This window comes from Bos grunniens, chromosome 21 (assembly GCF_055505025.1).
Source record: "Bos grunniens cultivar Pamir isolate PY7600 chromosome 21, Bosgru_T2T1.0, whole genome shotgun sequence".
Lineage (NCBI taxonomy): Eukaryota > Metazoa > Chordata > Mammalia > Artiodactyla > Bovidae > Bos > Bos grunniens.
Window position 1 is genome coordinate 15291002 of NC_141185.1, and position 24471 is coordinate 15315472.

Sequence of the window (24471 nt, forward strand, 5' to 3'; positions counted from 1 at the left end):
AATTCTAGCCATCCTTCTTTGCCCTTTTATTAGAAAACCAGGAAACCTTTTCCACGCAAGAGGGTGAGAGTAGGGCCTTATGGTGCATGAACAATAAAAAAAAATTGTCTTTTCTCTTATGTCTGAGCAGTGGTACAGACAACCGTCCTGGAGAGGCATCGGACTATATTTCATGCCCTCTCAAGGTCCCTTCGGTTCAAGGATACTGTCATTCTCCAGCTATACTAGAGGGAGGGCCTGCAAAGTCCAGGCTGCCATGGAAACACGCCGCCGTGTTCCTTTTTCTTACGTGGGGCGGGGCACTCCGACTCAGTCGCCAGTTACCCACAGCCTTTCTTGAGTGGCGGGCAGCAGCAGCGAATGAGCGAGCCGATGCTGCGTGACGCGACGGGAAAGGGGGAGTTCGCGGCTGGTGGCGGCGGTGGCTACAGCGGCGACCTGGGGATAGAGCTGGAGGGACCTGGGGAGCGTGGGGAAACCTCTAGGACGAGAGCGAGGGACCTCCCGCCGGGATGCCTGGTACTGTGTGGGGAAAAGGGGGAGTAGTCGGCTCTGAAGGCTTGGGCTTCGCGTCTGAAGGGGTGGCAAACCGGAGGGGGCGGGGTGGCAAGCATGGCGGCGGTGACGGGGGAAGGGTTGGAGGGCCCCAAGGAGGGGGTGGGGTAGCACTCGCTAGGAAGACCCGGGTGGTCGTGAGGAAGCAGGAACGGCTGTAGGGGTTCAGACGATCAGAGGTTTCCCAAAGATGCTTTTTGGGGAGCGGTAGAGGCGCCTGAAGGACGTAGGGAGAGTTGTGGGGGATGGAAAAAAGGGGCGGGGAGAGTAGAGGTTAGGAAGGAGGGGAAAGGGTGTCTACGCGAAGGTGATGGAAGGGGAGAGAAGGGTAGGCAGGCTGATTGTAAGCAAGAGGAAATCGGGCCGTGGCAGGTATGACAGGAAAGTGCTTATGTACAATGTTGTAATGGGAAGAGTCCTACACTCGTCCCCCTTTCCAAGTCTCGTACTTAACTGCCTCATTATTTTAAGCTCAGACTGCGTGAGGAAGGCTAGTAGGTTACACGGAACTGATCTTTTGTTATTCCATTCCAGGGGAGCAGATGGACCCTACTGGAAGTCAGTTGGATTCAGATTTCTCTCAGCAAGACACTCCTTGCCTGATAATTGAAGATTCTCAGCCTGAAAGCCAGGTTCTAGAAGATGATTCTGGTTCTCACTTCAGTGTGCTAGCTCGACACCTTCCTAATCTTCAGACGCACAAAGAGAACCCTGTGTTGGTGAGTGATAGGTTGCTTGGAAATGATTGAGTAGATTCCCACCCCACCCCACCCCTAATCTAGACCAGCCTGCAAATGTAAGTACTTAGGAGATCACTATCTTTTGGGTAAAGTTGGTTGGAAAATGAAATCTATATTTTCATAAAAATATATCTCATTTTGGATTATCTCATATACAGTGGGTATATTGTGCATGTGTATTTTTTAGGATGTTGAGTCCAATACTGAGCAAACAGCTGAAGAAGAACAAGGAGACAGTAAGAGTGGCTTCAATGAGCATCTGAAAGAAAACAAAGCCGCAGGTGAGATCCCTTTGCAAGGGTGCTCATATTGGAGTTGGGTAGATTTAAATATTATGTAATTGTGGTGAGGTGTGTAAGGAAGTCTAGCACAGTGTCTGGTGTGTAGTAGGTACGCACAAGGTTGGTTTTCTAATACAGCTGATTAGATTGGTATTGTCCACATTCCTGAACTTGTATTAAAGTTTGGTGGTGAATGCCTTTTGTGCTAATATCCAGTTATTTTTTTCAGACTCTCTGGATTCTTCTCATTTGGACACACGTGGTTCCATCAGTCAGGTCATTGAACAGTTACCTCAGCCAAATAGGAAAAGCAGGTATATTAGTGTTTGGAGGAATTTATTTAAATGCATTAATGGATCAGTTCTTTTATCTGTGCCTGTTGTCTTGCCCTAAGGATAAAAGGATTTATTTTTGTGGAGCAGGAAATTTGATTTGAGGATTGTTTTAACTAGCATTCTATTGGTACTTAAGCTGGAATCTCTTTTGCGAAGGTAGCAACTTTTTTGCACCTATATTATTCAAATTGTGATCTGTCTTGTGCGTGTGAAACAAAATAAGAATTCCTCATTCTTAGCTTGGATATGACTTATAGGAAAAATAATAAAAAAATTAAGATATATTATCAAAAGTTAGGAATGGTTTCTACCTACCAACCAAAGAATCTTCACCAGTTTTAGACTCAAGAATGTTTAATTCATACTCTTAACAGTATTCACTTTTTACTTTGTCTGTTGTAAATCTTTAACATTGCCCATTTGTGAATTTATCCTCTCTTTTGGGTACTAGTCTGGATGTTTGATATATACTGCCATTTAATTTCATCCTTAAAGAGTTGTATAATGAACACATTGCATTACTTCTGTTACTGAATGCTTTTGTTCTTAGACCCAACCACTTCAATCATTTATGTTACTTAGTAGGGGGGAGTGACGGGCAAAGAAGTTAAAAACCTTACACTAGAATATATTGCTAGTAAGTGGCAGACCTGGGTTTTGAGTCCTTGTAACTCAAGTGCCTCTCTTTCTTTATGATTATTCAGCGCCCAAATTCTTCTAAGATCAAGGAAGAATGCAAGAGTTTTAGAGTGGTGGAATAGAAAAGGGAGGTTGTTAAGAGAATGTTAGTTTGGGGTGAAAGGCTACGATTTTTATCTCAAAAATAAATATTTTTTGTGTGTATGTGTTCTATTTAATACTCTGTGTTTGCATTTAAAATTTTTCTTTCAAATCATCAATTGGACACTTTAGATCAATCCGCAAATTGGTGGAGTTACTTTGGCCTGCAGGTGGGTTCTAGTTGGCCCATACATGGTTGTTAAAATATATTTGAATTAATTGATAGAATTTAAAAATAGGGAAATTTCACATGGAACTTCAGTTTCCCGTTTCTGGGATTACTAGTTCAGAAGTAACACAACTGCTGTATTATTGGCAACAGTTGGCTAGAGCTGTGAGTAGCAGCCAATCTCTGCTTAGATGGGACATGAGTGCTGTGGTCTGTCATAGTGCCTGTAACTCACTGTTGTACCTGGACACTGAGGCCAGCTGTTCTTTTTTTTCATTTTCCTAGGGCTTGTGCTTTTGTTCTTAAACCCAACCACTTCAATCATTTATGTTACCTTTCTTTGCTTTTTGTAGGCGTTTAAGTTTTTCTGATACCTCTTTAGGATCCACGTGCCAGGCTTATCTATGTTTTTGTGGCTCAGGACCCGGGTTTGAACCACTGGGGACAGAATGCGTGCGTACCCGTTGTTATAAATGGATGGTACTGTTTTGAGAATTCTCATGCTACTTCTTTTCCATTTTTGCATGAACATGTTGCTCTTTCTTTAAAAAAGAAAAAAAAACTTGAATGCTTACATTCAGTAAACGTGCAAGCACTGTGGCGGGTGTTTTAAATCATCTTTGCCATCATGGAGTTTACACTTTAATAGAGACATATGTTGAATAATTACATAAATAGTTATTCAGTGAAAATTGTGATCATTGTAAACAGGGGAAAAATAGGATATATGACCTAATCTGGGGGATAAGGGAAAACCTTTTTGAGAAGATGATGTAAATTATAAATACGAATTTGTTAGGCATAGTTGAAGGGATGGGGAGAAGTGTGGCATGTGGGAGGAGGAACTTTCCAAAAAGAGGGAACAGCATGTGAAAAGGCCACGAAACTGCAAAGAATGTGGGGTTGATTCCAAAACAATGAAAGCTCTAGAAAACACATGTGTACTGATCTCTTTATGTTGTCTTTATTCGTTACAGCAGACATTTTGAAAAGCTGCTTGTGAGTTTTATACATCATAAAATTCCAAAAGATCTTCCTCTCTTTATCTGTTGTCTTGCTGATGTAAGCCTTTGGTCCTAAACATGAAGCGTTGTAAAATATGCTGAAGATATTTTTATTTCTGTTAAATGCTTAAAAAATTGAGATGATGATGAATATTTATTTTTATTTATTTGGACACGCTGGGTCTTGGTTTCGTCAGGGCTGTGGCACACAGCATCTTCGATCTTTGTCGTGGTGTGCGGGATCTTTAGTTGTGGTGTGCAAACTCTCAGTTGCAGCTTGTGGGATCCAGTTCCATGACCAAGGATTGGACCTGGGTCCGCTGCATTGAGAGTGTGGAGTTATAGCCATTGGACCACCAGAGACGTCCCGGGATGATTATAGATTCACATGCTTTTGTAAGAAATGGCACAGAGATTTTTTTGTATACTTTTCCCAGTTTTCCCCAATGGTACCATTTTGCAGAACTATAGTATAATTTCACAACCAGAATATCAGCATTGCTAAAATTCAATGAAATGATTCAGAGTTCTCTAGTTCTGCTTGTACTTGTGTGTGTAATTTGTATACTGCTCAATTGTCTGTGTAGGTTTATCCACCATTGTGACCAAGATGCAAACAGTTCCAACACCACAGGGAGCTCTAGTGTTGCCCTTTTACAACCACATCCATCCCCTTCACCTGCACGTGAACCCCCGGCAACCAGTAGTTAGCACCATCCTCGGGACTTCCCTGGTGGTCCAGTGGTTAAAACGCCATGCTTTCAATCCTGGGGCTACAAGTTTGATCCCTGGTCGGGAAACTGAGATCCTACATGCTGCAAGGAGCAGCCAAAAAAATTAAAGACCATCCTCTATTGGTAAAGTTCTGTCACTTAAAATCTTATGTAAATAAGATCATATAGTATATAGTTTTTGAAGGTTGGATTTTTTCAAACTGCGTACTAGAGATCTATCTGAGTTGTTGCATGTATCAGTGGTTTGTTTTATTGCTGAGTAGTGTTCCCTGGTATGGATGTATCACAATTTGTTTAACCATTTACCCGTTGATGGAAATCTGGGTTGATTCTAGTTTTTGGCTAGCATAAATAAAGCTGCTATGAACATTTGCCTACAGGTTTTTATAAGTCTTCATATCTCTAGGATAAATGGCCAGGGGGACAGTTGCTAGGTCACATGGTAGTTGCATGTTCAGGTTTTTTTTTTTTAAGAAATGCTGATCTGTTTTCTAGAGCGCTTGTATCATTTTACAGTTCGACTGGCATTGGACGTCCAATTTCTGTCCATTCTCAGCAGCATTTGGTGTTGTCACTCTTTCAGGCGTTCTGATAAGTGTTGTCCGTCTTTTGTTTTAGCCATTCTGATAGTGTGTGGTGATATCTCAGTTTGTGTGTGTGTGTGTGTGTGTTAACAATTTTATTTATTTACTTATTTTTGGCTGTGCTGGGTCTTTGTTGCTGTGCAGGCTTTTCTCTAGTTGCAGTGAGTGGGCTTCTCGTTGCAGAGTGGCTTCTCTTGCTGCAGAGCCTGGACTCTAGGCGTGCAGGCTTCAGTAGTTGTGGTTCCAGAGCTCTAGAGCACAGGGTCAGTAGTTGTGGCAACAGGGCCTTATTTGCTTCGAGGCATGTGGGATCTTCCCGGATCAGGGATTGAACCTGTGTCTCCTGTATTGGCAGGTGGATTCTTTACCACTGAGCCACCAGGGAAGCCTTCATTGTGGTCTTAATTTGCATTTCCTTAGTGGCTAATGCAGAGAAGGCAATGGCACCCCACTCCAGTACTCTTGCCTGGAAAGTCCCATGGGCGGAGGAGCCTGGTGAGCTGCAGTCCATGGGGTCGCTAGGAGTCAGACACGACTGAGCGACTTAGCAACAGCAGCAGCAGTGGCTAATGATGTTGAACATCTTTTCACATGCGTCTTTGCATATGTACATCCTCTTCAAGGAAATGTCTGTTCATATCTTTTGCCTATTTTGTAATTGGGTTTTATTTTATTGTGTTTTGAGAATTCTAATATTCTGTGTGCTAGTTCTTTGTAGGATATGTGGTTTGCAAATATTTTCTCTCTGGCTTGTCTTTTCATTAAGAGGTTTTTTTTCATGGAGCATGTTTTTAATTTTGATGAGGTCTGTTAAATGCTTTTAACAGAGAAATATAAATGCATAGATTATTTTAAAAATAACTTATAATAAAAATCAAAGAGTCCATTCCCACTGTTGGCTCCCTTTCACAGAAGTGATCCTTTTAAACAAAGAGGTAACCCTTTTTAAGTGTCTGTTTTTACTTCTCTGGGAGGTTATCTTTTTAGCTTTTAATATTGTAAAACTAAGTAACACTACAGTATTGCCATTTCTTGTTTAATCAGATTCAGACATTTGAGTTCTGTAATGAAAGATGAGGTTTAACTCACAACAACACTTTTCTAATTTTAAAATATATATATTTATTTATTTATGGCTGTGTAGGGCCTTCGTTCTGGTGTGGGTTCTGTAGTTGTGGTGTATGGAATCTTAGTTCCCTGATGAGGATTGAACCTGCACCCCGTGCATTGGGAGGCGGATTCCTAACAGTTGGACCACCAGGGAAATCCCAGCACACTCCTAACTTTTGATAATGATTATGTTAGTTTTTTTATTGGCTAGATTTATATTTCTAAATGGTATATTTAAACATTTGTTTTCTTTTTCCATCAGTTTTGGATATTGGACAAAATCTGATTTATTTCACATCTGCTCTGATTCACCTAATCATTCTACAAATATTTATTGCGTATTTCCTATATGCCAAGCACTTTTGAGTTTTAGAGATACAGAGTGATCAGAAGAGATAAGAAATTTTAGACCTTAATGTAGCTTATATTCTTTTATGGGACATACCAGTTATCTGATAGATATGTAAAAATCTATAGTGTCTTACACTCTGATAGGGCTGCAGAGAAAAATAAAGTGGAGAATTGGATGGGAAACATCAGTGGAGTTGCAAGTTTAGACAAGGTGACTTAGGGGATGCTTCCCTGATGTGACTTTTGACTAAAAATCTTGAGTAAGTGATCTCTGCTGTTATTTAAATAAACGTAATCTGCACATAGAGAACAGCAAATGCAAAGGCCCTGAGGGAAGAGTGTGCTGGGATATTTGAGAAATGACGAGGAGGTTAGTGTGGCTGCCTTGGAGTGCTGGAGAGGAGTGGGAAAAGAGGTCAGAGGAGTGAGGGGGGAGCCAGAATATATAAGGCCTTATGGATCATTGTGAGGCATTTAGCTGTTACTTTTAGTGAGATAGGAAGGTGTTTAATAGATTTGATCAGAGGAATGACACGCTCTTAGATTTGAACAGCATCACTCTGGATGCTGGATCAAGAATAGACTAATAACTGGATAAAGCTGGGAAAAATAAAAAAGAAGCTGTTCAAGTTAAAAATAAAATTTGAAGGGAGAGCAAAGGCAGAGGCAGAAAGACCAACTAGGAGACTCTTGAAATAATTTAGGCAAAATGTGACAGTGGCTAGACCAGTGTAGAAGTAGGATGAGAAGTGTGAGCTTCTGGGTTTTTGAAATTAGGATTCAAAGTCAGATTGGATGTTAAGTATGAGGGAAATGAAGGTGGTAACGGCGGTTCCACATTTTTGGTTTGGGAACTAGAAGAATGGAGTTGCTGTTGATTGAGATGGAGAAGATCGAACAGGAAGGTCAATTACAGGCTTGTTAAAGTTGAGCTGCCTTTTCAATTGTCAGTTGGAGGCAGTTGATGATGTGAAAGTCTAGAGCTCAGGAGGAAGGTCTAAGCTGGAGATTAAAAATTGCAGAGTCATAAGCATATGGATGGTATTCAAGGCCATGAGTATGGATAAGATCACTAAAGGGATGAGTGTAGGTGAAGAAGAGGTTCAAGGACTCATTGTGCCCAGCAGCATTTAGAGGTTAGGGACGTGAAGAAAACCATCAACAGAGGCTGAAGAAGATCCAGGGTGTGTGATTAGTGCTGTCTTTTTTTGCTCTTCTACTTTTTTGTCATACATGTTCTTGACTTTCTTTCCCTATATTTCCCAGTGTCTTGCATCTGGTCCTCCCAGTTGTGTAGGTAATGTTCTATTTTATTTTGTGAAAGTCTTTACTTAGTCCTTCTTCTCTTCCTTGGATCATGGTTCCCAACTTTGCAAATCCATGTTTTCATCTCTTTCATGCTTATTAAACTTACGTTTAATGGTCTTTATGTGAAATGTTAAATGGATAGAAAGCTAAAAGGAAACAAAAAATGTCATCTATAATTCTGCCACCCAGAGGCTAATTCCTGTAAATATTTTGGCTTCTTTTCTCTCTTTTTTTTTGGCACACTTGATTTACATAGTTGAGATGTGGAAGGTAAAAGTTTGTGTGTTTCTTGACCTTTTTGCTTATCAACACGAGCAGTTAATTTTCCCTGACAATTAAAGCTCTTACTAACATTTGCCCATGATTTTTGTTGTAAAAGTTATGCATTTTTTTCTCTGTGTGTATAATATATACTGTTTTGGGGGGCTGGATCATTTGAAACTAAGTTGCAGAAATCATAGTTCCCCTCAAATACTTTAGAATTCATCCCATAAGAAAAGTACATTATCCTGTGTAATCATAATACCCTTAGCACACCTAATATCGATTCCATAATACCTAATAATATAGTTTATGTTCATATTTTCCCAGTTGTCTCAAAGATGTCTTTATTTTATATACATAAATTTTTGTTTTGTTTGGATTATATATATCTATTTTGTCCAGTATCTGGTCCAGATATACAATTTACACATTGTATTTGGTTGTTTTGAACATATTTAACAGTTGCATAAATTCCATTTTATGGATTATGAAATTAGTCATTTACCTACTGTTAGGCTTATAGTGGGTTATTAGTTACAGTGAACTTTGAAAGTGAGTTTGTATAAGGATCTTTTCATATTTTAAGCTATTTCTTATAATTGATATTACTAGGTACGAACATTTTTTTAGAGCTCTTAATACATATTTTCTAGTTCTTCAGAAAGGTTCTATTAGTTTACACTCTCAGGAAGAGTATGTGATAATGCTCGTCTTACCTCAACAGTACTGAATAGTAGGACAATATTTACAGGTTTTTTTTTCCTAATTTGATTGGCAACTAATGGTTTCTCTGATTTCTTACGTGTTTTAAGATACTTGTATTTCTGTTTTTTTTGTGAGTTGTCTCTTTTGTTGTGCATTTATATCTTAGGCTTCTTATAAATTCCTTGTATTTTATGAAGATGATTCGTTTGTTACATTGTTGCAGATATTTTTTCCTAACTGTTTATGTCTTAAACTTTTGTTTATCATTTTAACATAACATAACCTGTGATGTTAACCTGAATTTTTTCCTCATATGCTGTGTGGGTCTGTGTTATGTGTTCTAAAAATTTTTGCAAAAATACCTTTGTTAATTGTGTTCTGTTTAACAGCTGTATTTTAGAGCCCCTTCTCTGCACATCTAATGCACATCTTCTTTTGTCAGTAATTCTCTTGAGTGTGAGATTTTTCTGTCCCTGCTCATGTTTTTTTCAGAGAAAGATAAAAATGAAGTATGTTTGTTTCCTCCTTCTGACTCATGTTTGTATTAATTCTGTACAGTGTTTTAAGTTGTTAACCTTTTAGGTGCTTTCTGTAGAAAGAAGCGGTAATGGGGTGAGGTTTTTTTACTTTTTCACATTTACTTAAAAAGTGGTATGATGTGTGGGGAGTCACAGAAGAATTCAGAGTTCTTTGAGCAGGGTATCCCATCCTATATGGGAATACATGATTGTGTCTTTTTGCTGTGTAGTGTTTTGGGAATGTCAGTGGAATCTGCTCCTCCTGTAAGTGAAGAGAAGGAAAAAGAGGTGGAAGAGAAGGAGAAAGAGGAAAAGGAAGAAGATATTCCAGATGATACCACACACTCCCTTAGTGCTGAAGGTAATTTTATGCCTTTTTCAGGATAGTAGAGTGGTCTAGTCCCTTTAACATGAACATTGCAGATGCCTCAATTTCTCCTTATCAGGCTGTAGATGTCTCATCATTAAATTAAGTATAGTCATTAGGAAATTTGCTAGTAGTCTAAGATATTCCACCTGATTTGTTGTTCAGGAATTTTTAGCTCATTGTTTGGCCTTCTTTCTGCATATTGACTCCTACTCCTTTTGTATTCATTCGTTTTTCAGATATTTGGGAGATGGATGCCTTGTAGGGTGGAATTACAATCTGAACTACACTGCCGTGCATGTGTGTGCATGCGTGCGTGTGTGGCATTTATGTATTTCTTTAGAAATTAGACATAGTCTGCCTTTATTAGGTATTTGTAAGGTTTTATAGTTCAGTTTTTTGCTTTATTATGCATTCCCCCCCTTTCCTTTCAGGGCTTTTATTCTTAGTTTTATTTTGAAAAAACTTGCAGAGGTGGGGCAGGGCTTTGATGTGAAGGACTTAGTATGGCCTTTTGCTGAAGGGTAGCTGATGGGCTGCCGTCTATGGGGTCGCACAGAGTCGGACACGACTGAAGCGACTTAGCAGCAGCAGCACCTTACATAGCGCATAATATGGGATGATTCCTGATTTCTTGGGGTTTTCTTCCTAGATCCTGCCTCATCACAGATGGGCTTTGGGGTTCTGGAACTCTCCCAGAGCCAGGATATTGAAGAACAAACTGTGCCATATGAAATAGACAGAGAGCCTCTACAGTCAGTAACCACCAACTCTGGATATACTCGGCTATCTGGTGTGGATGCTAATATTGGTATGTAATGTGTGTTCTGGCATTTAGAATTGTTTATAAGTATTTTACTCCCACGCTAGTTGTGTTTTCCTTGATGTATTTTATGGCTATGTAAGTTAAGGTAATCTAAATATAGTAAAGTAGAGTTGTCTGGCAAATACGTATCAGTTGATGGCTTGCATACTAAGGTTTTTTGCTAAGTGGGTAAAGGCTGTTTTCCTTTTTGGAATGATATACTTGTGTATATTCTCAGTTTGTATTTCTTTCTTTAAAATCTCTGCCCTTTAAAAAGCATTTGGGACTACTTCTAGTATTTTGAAAAATTAAATATCTCCTTCCTATCTTCTTCTAAAACTTGAAACTTGAAGCAATTAAGCATGAAGAACAGTCTAATGAAGATACTCCCGTGGCAGAACAGCCCAGCAAGGACGTCCCTGTGGTGGAAGAGCAAAATGCACCACCTGAAAGGTGAACCAACTTCCTCCTAGAAAGTGTTTTTGGGTGTTTGCTGTCGGGTTGTACTTACTTCACTTGGCCAGGTGGAAACATTTTTAGAAATTCTCGATTTTCTTTTTTCCCCTCTTTCCCTGGGCATATTTTTGGTTCAGTGGAAACATTTATTGTTTATGAATTTTTATTATGTCCTTATCTTTAGGCATATTAAAAATCCAATTTATTGCTGTTGTAATTGTGAGGATGACCCCTTTATTCTTGGTTGCTACTCCTCTCTGTTCTTTGTCTGCAGAGGCACCATGTCTCTGTGGGATGTCTTTCTAGCTTCTCTGTTATAGGAGTCACAGGAATATTGTATTTGGAAGTCCACTGTTTTTATACCTGAGGAGCACCCAGATTGCTCTGTTTCCTCAGGTATCCTGCATCTGGTAGTTTATGACAGAAGATAAATAGGGAAGTGTTCTTTCTGCATGTCCTTTAGTCTCTTAAGTTGGTAGGAATGACCAGTTGATCTCTTTTCTGCCTGTGGTGATTGCTATATTCCAAACAGCATTATCTCTAGTCAGTAGTTCAGGTTTAGGTATGGCAGAGGACAAGTGAGATGTTTCCGTTTGGGAGGAGGGAATGAATAAAGATTTAGTATTCTGTTGTTTCTTCCTTTAGTTAGAACCAGTGGGAAACACGGTACTGAACAAAGTTGAATGTAAAGAGAGGTCAGCTTTCTAATGCAAAACACCCAGCTAAACTGCAGCTGACTTTTCCCACTCTTCTTTAGGAAATTGCTCTTTAGCTGATTTTGCTATCCTATTTACTCTGGGGAATGGCTGAGTAGGTAAACCTCATAAGTCTCTGGAAAAGAGCCAGCAGTGAGTGTCTTACACGTGTAAGTAGTATTTGTGGTGAGAGTTTTGATTTGGGCCTTAAGTTGAGTAGATCAAATCAAAAAGGCCAGCAGGGACTTCCCTGATGGTCCAGTAGCTAAGACTCCACCTCCCAGTGCAGGGGGCCTGGGTTCAGTCCCTGGTCAGGGAACTAGATCCTACGTGCTGCAGCTAAAGATCCTTCATGACGAAACAGAGACCTGGCACAAGCAAACAAATATTTAAAAAAGAGAAAAAGGTCAGCAGAAGATACCGTGTGTGGATGATACAGAGGATAATTTACATCCAGGCCCTTTCTGTGCAAGGTCGTTGTTCCTTCTGGCATTGTTGTGCCCTTGATCACACACCTTCATGCACATCTAGATAACAACATGTGTAGCAGAAATCCCTAAACCACTGATCAGATATCTTGGACAGCATGCAGCATTGCAGTGAGCAGCATGGAGAAAGAGATTTTGCTGTGTGAGAGACTGAGACACACTTTGAAAGAGGCTGAGAGCTTTGCTTCATTATAAAGAGTAGCTTATTTCACTTTTAACAAATAGTTTTTGAAGGTTTTGAAATTAATAAAGGAAAACACAGACTAGGAAAAGCTTCTTGGTTCAAAGATGAAAGCCTTTGAACATAGTAATTCTTTATTCTGGTGATATGAATTTCCTAGGTCAGAGGACATGCCTTCTAGTCCCAAAGTGTCTGCTGCTATGGAAGCAAAAGAACAGACTTCTGCTCAAGAACTTCCAGAAGGTGGGATGCAGGTTCAGAAGTCACCAGAGCCTGAGGTTTTGTCAACCCAGGAAGACTTGTTTGATCAGAGCAATAAAACAGGTACAAATTGTTTGATCAGAGCAATATTGCTACTGCTACGGCTAAGTCACTTCAGTCGTGTCCAGCTCTGTGCAACCCCATAGATGGCAGCCCACCAGGCTCCCCCGTCCCTGGGATTCTCCAGGCAAGAGTACTGGAGTGGGGTGCCATTGCCTTCTCCGGATCAGAGCAATAAAACCGGTACAAAGAATAATTAGTTGCTGTAGCTCTTCTTTTCTGAAGGTCTGAACTTTTATTTCTGTTCTGAGGCTACTGTTTTAAGTTATAAGGCACTTTGTAGGTATGCAGACTTGTTTGTGATACAGAAGGAAAGTATATTTCTAGCTAATTAATGAGAAGGGCTTTTTGGAAATGATTGCTATTTAACATTTTAGCATAATTTTCTTTCTCTTTTGGAAATGGAGATATTGAATAATAATATAGCAGATTTAATGTTATGGACTGAGCAGCTATTTCTGTTATCATAAGTCTTCAAATCTTAAATAATATGATAATTAAGTGAAGATTTTTATATTCATCTGGGTAACAGTCTACTTATTCATCTGTTTATTAGTTCACATACCACAAATAGGAATTTATGATCTAGCAGAAAGAACATAATACTTTCAGAAGCAGAATGGTATTTGTTTCAGATTTTGTTAACCCCCACCAATGGCCTGTTCTGCAGCCTCACAGGGCCAAAAAGCTTTAGTCACAATCAGCAAATTATGATGTATTGGTTGTAAGTAGGGAAGAAGAGAAGGTTATATTCCTTTACTGTGTTGTGAATGTGTGCAGGACATACAGAGGGTCACCATGAAGCCTTTTCTGGACTCTCACTAAAGTTACAAGGTTGTGTTTAAGAAATTTCTGTATTTTTGCAATTAAAACAGCAGATACTCAATTCATTGCTAAGGAGAAGGGACCCACAGGAGACTCTTCATAGTATAAATCACTAATAGCTGCTCATATATCCTTTTACTTAGGCATTAGTATTTTTTCTCTCCTTTGAGGAGCCCAGGTTCTAATCATGAAAATTGCTGCATTTATTATCAGGTGTCATACATATTGTTTTGATTTCTCTCATCTGCATCATGGCATGAACTTTACTTCACCTTAGGTAGAACTTGAAGTAGAAGACTCACTTACTACAATAGAAACGTCACAAGAAAGAGCAGCCAAGGAGAGGTTTAAGGGTTCTGGCTTTTCCTCTCCAAGCTTCGATCATGATGGAAAAGACTAAGTAGTTTTTCTTGTGAATTCTTTTTTAAAGAAATTCATAATTTATTAGGGAGGGGGGTGTTTAACTGTTACTCAAGATTTGTGTTAGAATGCCATTCTGTTTTGTCAGTTGCTCAGTTGTGTCTGACTGACTCCACGGACTACAGCCCACCAGGCTCCTCTGTCCATGGAATTCTCCAGGCGAGAATACTGGAGTTGGTAGCCATTCCTGTCTCCAGGGGATCAAACCATACATGAATATTACTCTTTTTGTAGCACTGAGTGTTTTTTGTTTTTTGACAGTTCAGTAATGTCAATATGAGAAGTAAATGCAACTGGAATTTTTTTTTTCTCAGTGGCTTCTGATGGTTGCTCTACTCCTTTAAGGGAGGAAGGTGGGTGTTCTCTGGCCTCCACACCTGCTACCACTTTGCACCTCCTGCAGCTCTCTGGTCAGAGATCCCTTGTTCAGGAGAGTCTTTCCACGTGAGTAAGCTGAAAATAGCCCTTTCAGGGAAACATGTGCCTTATGGTTTTAAGGCTAAGATTGAAAGAACTAAAATTGGTAGTCCAGAAGTCTTTTGAAGCAAAGAAGTAAACTCTAGGCTTAAGAATTTGGGGGAATAAGAACTTATGGAATTATTGAAGACAGGTAGATCTGCTTTCCCATTTGGAGCCCAAAGGTTTTACCAGGGAAGAAATTGCCCAGTTATTTAGAGACTCTTACATGTCTAAAATAAGCTGCTTGCTGCTCCATTTGACTAACAGTTCTTCCCATTTAATGGCATAGGGGTGCAGAAGGGGTTATGCTAGAGTTGATAATAATTGGATTTCTTTATCTGTGTGCAGGAGTGAATATTTGTCTCACATCTGCAGTTGAATGGTTTTTTTTTTAAGCACTTTTGTCATCGTGCTTTTCAGTCATAATGTCCTTGTATCCAATCAGTACTTTCTTTTGTAATTATATGGCTTTTCCCATAATCTCTTTTTATTTTTTTAGTCTGATTTTGGATACGTCTGGTATGAGAAATAGTTATTGAAGTATTACTCATGGCCCTTCTACCAATCTCAGCTGTTTGAGAGAAATACTAATAAGTATTGTTTGAATGACTTAGATATTTTTGTTATCGAGAAGTAGAAAACAAATGGAAAACTGTGGCTCTGGTGAAATAACCTGTGCTTCTCTCTTTACATAAAGGAATTCCTCAGATCTTGTTGCTCCTTCCCCTGATGCTTTCCGATCCACCCCCTTTATCGTCCCTAGCAGTCCCACAGAGCAAGAAGGGAGAAAAGGTGAGCTCTCTTGATCTGTCTGTCGATCTCAGATGAGAAGTGGAGCAGTACTTCTGCCCTGCAGTGTGTATTGTTTCTTTCTATGTTAGAACACTGAGACCGGAACTATTCACTAGGACTCAAGTCTAACCTTCAGCATTGTGGCCTAGTGTGAAGTGCTCTCCTCAGTTTTTTGCTCTTCTCGCACTGATTTTTCTGAGTTCTGTATTGACAACTTAATTTTTGAAAAGACCCTTAAGGGAAAATTGTTAAAGTTGAACTCAGATGAATTAATATAGTGAAGAATTTTATTACTATTGGCCTAATACTCTCCAACAACATGGTAACAAGTTCCTAGTCAGAGGGAACCAAAAATTGTTTCTTTTGTTCTTTATGGGTTATTTTGCTATTATCGAAGCAGTTTTAGCCAGAGTGGTTAGGGGCAGGTGGTAGAAATTTTGACTTCATTCCCTTCCTCCTTTGAGGACGTAGTGATTTTATATTACTTTATTCACAGGAGAGATTTCCTTTTTACCTATGTCATTATCTAAACCTCTTTGGCCCTGTTCTAGTCACTCAAGATATTTCAAATTCCTTCTATACAAAGCCTTTGCCAGTGAATTTCATGGTTTTTTCCCTTTTCCTTCTTTCACATAGCAATAATGGTACAATAGCTAATATTTATTGAATGCTTAGTTTATGCCAGGCACTGTTCTTTGTGTTTCTCTTCAGTTCTAGGTGCTTCTTTTTGTGTGTGTTTTTTTTTTTTTTTAATTCTCACAACAGTTCTGAGAAGTAGGTGTTACTTTTATCCCCATTTTACAGATGAGAAAATGGAGGCACAGAGAGATTTCACAGCTAAGTCAGAGAGGCAGGATTTTAACTTGGGCACCTACCACCAAAGCCTGTGTTAATGAGTTTTAATTTACCTGTGACAAATTTAATCTTAGACTTTTCTTCTGTCAAAGAGTTTGTGTCTGGTTATTTTCTCTTGAAATCAGTGTAGGTGTATCCATGCGGACTAATACCGTTCTAAGCATAACGGGATTAGAGATCTTCGGTGAAAAATAAAAGTGAATCCATTCTGTTGATGCAAAAAATACTGTTAATGCAAATTAAATTTGGTTTATCCTTGATCTTATTTTTTTCTCTCTGTAGTGTGAACACTGAAGATATATAAAAAATATATTAAAAATGCTTTCTCCCTTACTGTAAACATAGTTAGTACTTACAGTAGAAAGTTTGGAAAGCATATGGGAAAGTAATGAGAAGAGAATAAAAATCAACCTGTGATACCACAACCCAGATGTAAATTAGTATTTGGATATGCTTATTTCCTTTCAGAGTTTTTCTGTGCATGAATATAAAGAAGGATGTTTACACAGTTGGGATCATGTTATGTATATGATTCTGTGTTCTTTTTTTTTTCATGTAACATATTGTATTCTCCCTTGTCAATTATATTTTAGATTTAATGTATTTGCTTAATATGTGAATAACTGTGGGACTGTGTATGCTTCTTGTATTTTTTTTTATGTCTAAGAATATTAACCTAAAGCCTTTTTATATGTAGTGCTTAGAACAGTCCTTAATAAGTGCTTTGTCATGGTGATAAAGATCAAAAGATATGAAATTACTTAACACAGCTGTGGTAGTGTAATTAAGGTCTACAGCACCAGTTCCCAAACCTGTCTAGATTGGAGCGTGCATCTGACACCAAGCGAAGCAGCCAGGATAGGTAGGCATTGAGGTTTGGGGGAGCTGGTAGTTTGATTATAGGGAAAAACTAAATGGTGTGGGTAGTATGTGAGAGTGGTCTAAAGGAAGCCTGTTTGGGGCTTCAAGTTGTAAGATAGGGGAAAAGACTTGATGAATCAAATACCAGCTAGGCTGCCTCTGAGGAAGGTCCTGCTAGCCTACAGGTGGATAGAGTACTATGGGAAAGCAGTATTTTGTGTTTTGTTTGTGTGTTTCCCTCCTGAGCAGTTTGTCCCAGGGTTAGTGTCCTATATTTAGTTCTTTGATAAATCATTACTGACTGACATTGATACATTTTTGCCCTTCCTTTATTTGTCCTAGCATCTACCTCTGCACTTAACAGTCGTTAATACAAATAAAATGAGTTCATACCTCTCTAGATGTGTACTGAGCGTGGTGAGCAAGTTCACTGCCTTTCACGGCCTGTGGTTAAATTAGATGCCATTAATCTGGGTGTTCCTGAGCAAAGTATGAAAACTGAGCTATGATCAGGAAAGGGGCTCAAAGGAACCAAGTTAATTTGCTATTATATAGATGGATGGGTGTCCCTAGATGAACCCTGTTGTAATTTATATCTGAGTATTTTAGGAGTGTGGACTTCCCTCCCCTGGGGGAATAAAGTATTGCTAGATTTCTAGGACTCAATCTTCTATTAACCTATCGGTTTTTCTAAAAATCAAGTCACTGTTTTTTTTTTTTAGGAGTGAAAATCTCTGAATATAATTACTAGTGGTATTGGAACATGAATAGTACTGATGAGTGCTTCTTTCTCAATTTGTTTTCCATATTTTAAACTAGATGAGCCAATGGATATGTCAGTGTTATCTGAAGGAGGAGAGTCTTTTCAGAAGAAACTCCAAGGTGATGAGCCAGCAGAGATGGAAAACCCCCCTCTCCCCACTGAGCCCACTATATCACCACAAGCCTCGACACCAGTATCTCAGAGCACACCAGTCTTCACTCCTGGTTCACTTCCTATTCCGTCCCAGCCTGAGTTTTCTCATGTGAGTATTGTAGAATAATACTTTTTTCCTCCTAACGTCTTTTTTTTTAAGCAACTGTATTGAGGTATGGAGAAGGCAACGGCAACCCACTCCAGTGCTCTTGCCTGGAAAATCCCATGGACAGAGGAGCCTGGTAGGTTGCAGTCTATGGGGTTGCTAAGAGTCGGACATGACTGAGCGACTTCACTTTCACTTTTCACTTTCATGCATTGGAGAAGGAAATGGCAGCCCACTCCAGAGTTCTTGCCTGGAGAATCCCAGAGAGGGGGAAGCCTGGTGGGCTGCCATCTATGGGGTTGCACAGAGTCAGGCACGACTGAAGTGACTTAGCAGCAGCATTGAGGTATAATTTACAAACCATAAAACTCACCCATTTTGTGTGTGGTTTAGTGATATTTTAGTAAACTTATACACTTGTGGGAGATGGTGAAGGACAGGGAAACCTGGCGTGCTGCAGTGCATGGGGTTGCAGAGTCAGACGCAACTGAGTGACTGAACAACAACAATAGCAATAGACTTGTGCACCTGTCATGGTCTAGTTTTAGAACATTTCCAGAGTCACCTACTATCTGATGTACTTTTTATGTTTAAATTTTGTACTATGTCTTTAAAGTTCTTGAAATGTTACTTTGAAATTGAAAGGCAGCATTAATCATTATTCTACCTTAACGCCACTAACTTCTCACTAAATCAACCCTAGGCTTTCTACCAGATGTTATTAATGAAAATTTCTTTTCCAGATGTTCAAGGGCCTCAAACTTCTTTTTGGAGAAACCACTTTTGGGAGCCTTCTGTTTTCTAATCTGTGCTATTGCCTTCTATTCCCGGTGTAGAACTGTCACCTCCCTTTCACTGTCTGGAGATTGTCCTTACCTGTCTTTGTGTTGGATTCCTCTTGGGCTCCATGTCTTCGTGCTTGATTTATGCCCTCATTTTGGTGGAGGACATTCTTTAGTAGCAGACTTTCTACTCTCATACTTGATTCATAGTTTGTAGGAGTATAGAATTTTATGTTGGAAATAATTTTCCTTTAAACTTTCTGAAAGCATAGCTTCACCATCTTCAAAGTTCAGTGTTGCTGTTGAGAAGTGTGGCCAGTTTGATTTTTGGTTTTAGTATTTATTTACTGATTTGGCTACATTGGGTCTTAGTTGCACATGGGATCTATATGGTGACACATGGGTTTAGTTGCCCTGCGGCATATGGAATCTTAGTTTTCCAACCAGGGATTGAACCCGAATCCCCTGCATTACAAGGAGGATTCTTAACCACTCAACCACCAGGCATGTCCCTGTCCGGTTTGATTTTGTTCCTTAATATGTGAGCTGTTATTTTTCCTTACTGGAATCTTACAGAATTTTCTCTTTATCCCCAGTGTTCTAAAACTTCCAGATCCTTGACATAAGTCTATTTTTATTTTGTATTCGTTAGTTCTCTCAATCTGGAAAGTCAAGTTGTTCAGTTCAGGGACATTTAATTATTTAATTTCTTCTTTTTTTTCATGGAGTACCTATTATTTGGATATTCAAACTCCTAGAATAGTCTTGTAGTTTTATTTTTATTATTTTGTGCCCTACTTCCCATCTCCCTTTCTCCTTTTCTTTAACTTTCTGGATGATTTCCTCAACTGTTTTTTTTTTTTTTTTAATTAAAAAGCCCCCACTTTATTGAGATTTAACTCACGCACCATATTGTTCAGTCTTTTAAAGTGTACAGTCAGGTGGCTTTTAGTATAAATTGTGCAGTTATTCCTGACGTTCTAATTTTAGAACGTTTTCATCACACTCCCTCCAATAAAAAGACCCTGTGCTTATTAACCGTCATTTCCATTTCCCCTACTCCCAGCCCTATTCAATCACTAATCTACTTTGTGTCTTTATGATTTTGCCTGTTCTGGGTATTTCATATACAGTATTATACAGAATTATACAATTTGTGATTGGTTTCTTCAGTGTAATGTTTTCACAGTTCATGCATGTTGTGGTATGTATTAGAACTTTATTCCTTTTAATTTTGAAGAATACTGTGTGTGTGCTGCTGCTGCTAAGTCGCTTCAGTCGTGTCCAACTCTGTGCAACCCCATAGACGGCAGCCCATCAGGCTCCCCGTCCCTGGGATTCTACAGGCAAGAACACTGGAGTGGGTTGCCATTTCCTTCTCCAATGCATGAAACTGAAAAGTGAAAGTGAAGTCGCTCTGTCGCGCCCGCCTCTTAGCAGTCCCATGGACTGCAGCCCACCTGGCTCCTCCATCCATGGGATTTTCCAGGCAGGAGTACTGGAGTGGGGTGCCATTGCCTTCTCCGACTGTGTGTGTACATATCACATTTTATTCGTCCATTTATCAGTTGATGGACATTTGGGTTGTTTCCCCCCTTTTTGGTTATAAATAATGCTATGTACATTCATGCACAAGTTTCTCCATGAATGTGTGTTATATCTATTATATGTAGTCATAATTTATTTCTCTCATTATATATAATTAGGAGTGCAATTACTAGGTTTAACCATCTTTTAACCTTTGTCTGAGCAATTATTCTACTCTTGGGTTTTTAGTTTCTATACTTTTTTTTTTCTCAAATGTTCTCCCTTTTAAAAAAAGATTAGCATTTTGTCATTTTATGGGTATACTATCTTCAGTTCAGTCGCTCAGTCGTGTCTGACTCTTTGCGACCCCATGAATTGCAGCATGCCAGGCCTCCCTGTCCATCACCAACTCCCAGAGTTTACTCAAACTCATGTCCATCAAGTTGGTGATGCCATCCAGCCATCTCATCCTCTGTCGTCCCCTTCTCCTCCTGCCCCCAATCCCTCCCAGCATCAGACTCTTTTCCAATGAGTCAACTCTTCGCATGAGGTGGCCAAAGTATTGGAGTTTCAGCTTTAGCATCAGTCCTTCCAAAGAACACCTAGGACTGGTCTCCTTCAGGATGGACTGGTTGGATCTCCTTGCATTCCAGAGGACTCTCAAGAGGCTTTTCCAACACCATAGTTCAAAAGCATCAATCAGGCACTCAGCTTTCTTCACAGTCCAACTCTCACATCCATACATGACCACTGGAAATACCATAGCCTTGACTAGATGGGCCTTTGTTGGCAAAGTAATGTCTCTGCTTTTGAATATGCTATCTAGGTTGGTCATAACTTTCCTTCCAAGGAGTAAACGTCTTTTAATTTCATGGCTGCAATCACCATCTGCAGTGATTTTGGAGCCCCCAAAAATAAAGTCTGCCACTGTTTCCCCATCTATTTCCCATGAAGTGATGGGACCAGATGCCATGATCTTAGTTTTCTGAATGTTTTACTTTAAGCCAACCTTTTCACTCTCCTCTTTCACTTTCATCAAGAGGCTTTTGAGTTCCTCTTCACTTTCTCCCATAAGGGTGGTGTCATCTGCATATCTGAGGTTATTGATTATTTCTGCCAGCAATCTTGATTCCAGCTTGTGCTTCTTCCAGCCCAGCCTTTCTCATGATATACTCTGCATAGAAGTTAAATAAGCAGGGTAACAATATACAGCCTTGACATACTCCTTTTCCTATTTGGAACCAGTCTGTTGTTCCATGTCCAGTTCTAACTGTTGCTTCCTGACCTGCCGATAGGTTTCTCAAGAGGCATGTCAGGTGGTCTGGTATTCCCATCTCTTGAAGAATTTTCCATAGTTTATTGTGATGCACACAGTCAAAGGCTTTGGTGTAGTCAATAAAGCAGAAATAGATGTTTTTCTGGAATTCTCTTGCTTTTTCCATGATCCAGCAGATGATGGCAATTTGATCTCTGGTTCCTCTGCCTTTTCTAAAATCAGCTTGAACATCAGGAAGTTCACGGTTCACGTATTGCTGAAGCCTGGCTTGGAGAATTTTGAGCATTACTTTACTAGCGTGTGAGATGAGTGCAGTTGTGCGGTAGTTTGAGCATTCTTTGGCATTGCCTTTCTTTGGGATTGGAATGAAAACTGACGTTTTCCAGTCCTGTGGCCACTGCTGAGTTTTCCAAATACTATCTTATCTCCCTAATAATAGTAGTTTTTGAGACATTTTCTCCCTGTAGTGATCACTATTTCTTCAAATACATTTTAGTTTTGTTGTGTGTTTCACTTTTGAATTAGAGGCTTTCCTCTAATTTAAGAGTGTGATGGTAAATACTTGATTGTCTGCCTCCTTTAAGAGTGAAATCCTAGAAAACAGGTTAGAAGTTCTGAATTAGTGGTTGGTGCTTCTTGTTTCTGGTATTCACTGTAGTGGTATCTGTAGGGCCGTTTCTGGGGTCTCCTAATGTCAGTATCTTGATTTATCTGGTCTTATTCAGGTTCCCTGTTGTCTGCCATTACTTTAGAAATCTATGATGAAAGAGGACTGGGGATGTTTAGAGACAGGGGCAGGTTCTATTCAGTGTAAATTTTCATTTAATTTCCCAATTTCCAGTATGGTACTTTCTGATAACTGTGTCCCCTGTCCTCCAGTTCAGGGATGTTATGTTTCACTCTCTCCAGGGAGGACAAGGCTCAGGGAGAGAGGATCTGGGGATTAAACTGCTTCTTAAATAGATTTCCAGCCAGTCAGTCAGTCCTGATTTTAGCTCTGCCCTCATCACCACTTCCGGAGTTACCTGGGCTGCTGCCAAGTCCTGAATCTTTTTTGGGGCATGGTGATTCTGAGGTGTAATTTGGGTTACATCTTAGCTTTCCCTACTGCTGTCTTAGGAATTCAGTTTTCACTAGTCCGCTGAATAGATGATCACTCTTCTAAAATTTTATTGTGGTTATCTTTTCTTCGTGTTCTTTTTCTTGAAAATTCATTTTTTTTTAAAATTGCTGTACCATTCCTTAGTGGGATTTTTCAAAGAAGTTAAAGTAAATGTGTGTATTAAATCCGTTGTTTTTATTTGGGAGCTCTGTACTTTTTCATTGTGTATCAAACTCCTTATGTTATTCTTAATGGCTCACCTTTGTACATCTGTGTTTTTTTTTTTTTTTCTGTACTTTGGTTACGGGAATCCAAGTCAACCTAATTTTGATGTTGTGAGATCTGTTTATTTGTGATAAAATCATTACTAATCAAGAGAAAACTGAGATAAAGGTAACTTCATGTATTTATTTCTTTTTTTCCCTAATATATTTGTTAATTGCGTAGCCTTTTTGATCCTTCACCAGGGTGTGAGGGCTGAGGAGAGGATTAGTAGAAAATAGTTTGATATTTAACACTTTCTTATTCTTGATACACATATAGATGATTTTATTAGTGGCTTTTAAACTGTGTGAGAGACCAGTTTTGACAGCTTGGATACTATGGATTTAGGTCTGTATTGAGTCTAGACTGGTTGACTCATTGATGCAAGTCCTGACAATTCTTCATTAGTCTTTATCCAGAGCTCTGAGGGGTTTTTTTGTTTTTTTTCCACTTAACTTTATTATTCTGACTAAGCCTTCAGAGATTATTAGGGGCAAGATACTAGATCCAGGAAGCCTTTTAAGAAATAAAGTTTATTGTTAGGCTGGTTAGCCCCTGAAATTTTACTTTGCTGACAAAAATTATACATATATTGAAAAAATTCTGTAAAAAATCACATAAATATTTACCTTGATAACTCTTAAAGCATATTCAGAATGGGGGCAACTGCTTAATGGGTATGAGATTTCCCTTTGGAGTGATGAAGATGTTTTCAGAGTAGATAGAGGTGGTGGTTGCGCATTGTAAATGCTCATTTTGAGATGGTTATTTTTATATGAGTTTGACTTTCAAAAACAATTGTTACTTATAATTTTATTAGCAATGTCTTATCTATAAGCCTTTGTGAATTGACTTTTTATTAAAAAATACATAATTTCTTATAAAACGTGTGTAACACACAAATAAGTGAAACTAAGATCATCAGTTATCTCAAATGACTGCTTGTAACTTTTTAATGGTGTTTATGTATTATTAATAACTTAAAAAACATGGAAATTATGTAAAAATGTGTAGACCACAATAAAATGTGTATTCATAAACTTCTTTAGAAAATGTTTCTATTTAATGTATAGCCTGCTTCTCTCTCTATTTTTTTAATACTCATGTACAATTTTATGTAAGTTATAAAGTCTTCCATCGTGTTAGGTATATCGTAATTTTTAAATGAATCTCCTATCTGTAGATATTTAGGATATATCATATTGTTTCCTTTTCTAAATACTTTTAGTATTGAACAGCATTGTAGCTAAATCTTAGTGTATTTTCATCAAATAATTTCCTGGAAGTGGAATTATTTGACTAAGGAGTATATAAGGTTTCAAGGCTGTGTGTATTGTAAAATTGCCATTAGAAATGTTGAACCAATTTTATGCAGTCATGCTTGGGAGTATATGAGCAGATAAAATTTATTACTGTTTTTATAATCTGAAAGGGTAAACAGTAAGACCAAACATTGAAATATCAGAAGTTAATGAATGCACAGAATGTTTGGCAACATACTTTGATTCCTCATTCTCTTAAAAATCATAGGAAGT

General features: G+C 38.9%; 1 protein-coding gene across 11 annotated transcripts in view; it reads left to right on the top strand.

Annotated features, from left to right (window-relative positions):
- Positions 1 to 24471, top strand: part of TP53BP1 (tumor protein p53 binding protein 1) — a 90516-nt gene that overhangs the window by 22312 nt on the left and 43733 nt on the right. For 8 of the 11 annotated variants that reach the window (XM_086363278.1, XM_086363284.1, XM_086363281.1 and 5 more), the window contains exons 1-11: positions 387 to 519; positions 1090 to 1274; positions 1483 to 1576; positions 1806 to 1890; positions 9669 to 9799; positions 10458 to 10616; positions 10964 to 11063; positions 12591 to 12754; positions 14311 to 14440; positions 15153 to 15247; positions 17783 to 17988. In XM_086363278.1, coding sequence (XP_086219404.1) covers positions 513 to 519; positions 1090 to 1274; positions 1483 to 1576; positions 1806 to 1890; positions 9669 to 9799; positions 10458 to 10616; positions 10964 to 11063; positions 12591 to 12754; positions 14311 to 14440; positions 15153 to 15247; positions 17783 to 17988 — 1356 coding nt within the window. In that variant the 5' untranslated portion in view covers positions 387 to 512. Of the gene's footprint in view, positions 1 to 386; positions 520 to 605; positions 928 to 1089; positions 1275 to 1482; positions 1577 to 1805; positions 1891 to 9668; positions 9800 to 10457; positions 10617 to 10963; positions 11064 to 12590; positions 12755 to 14310; positions 14441 to 15152; positions 15248 to 17782; positions 17989 to 24471 lie in introns of those variants that run through there. The other 3 variants (XM_086363279.1, XM_086363283.1, XM_086363280.1) reach the window with 2 other exon arrangements.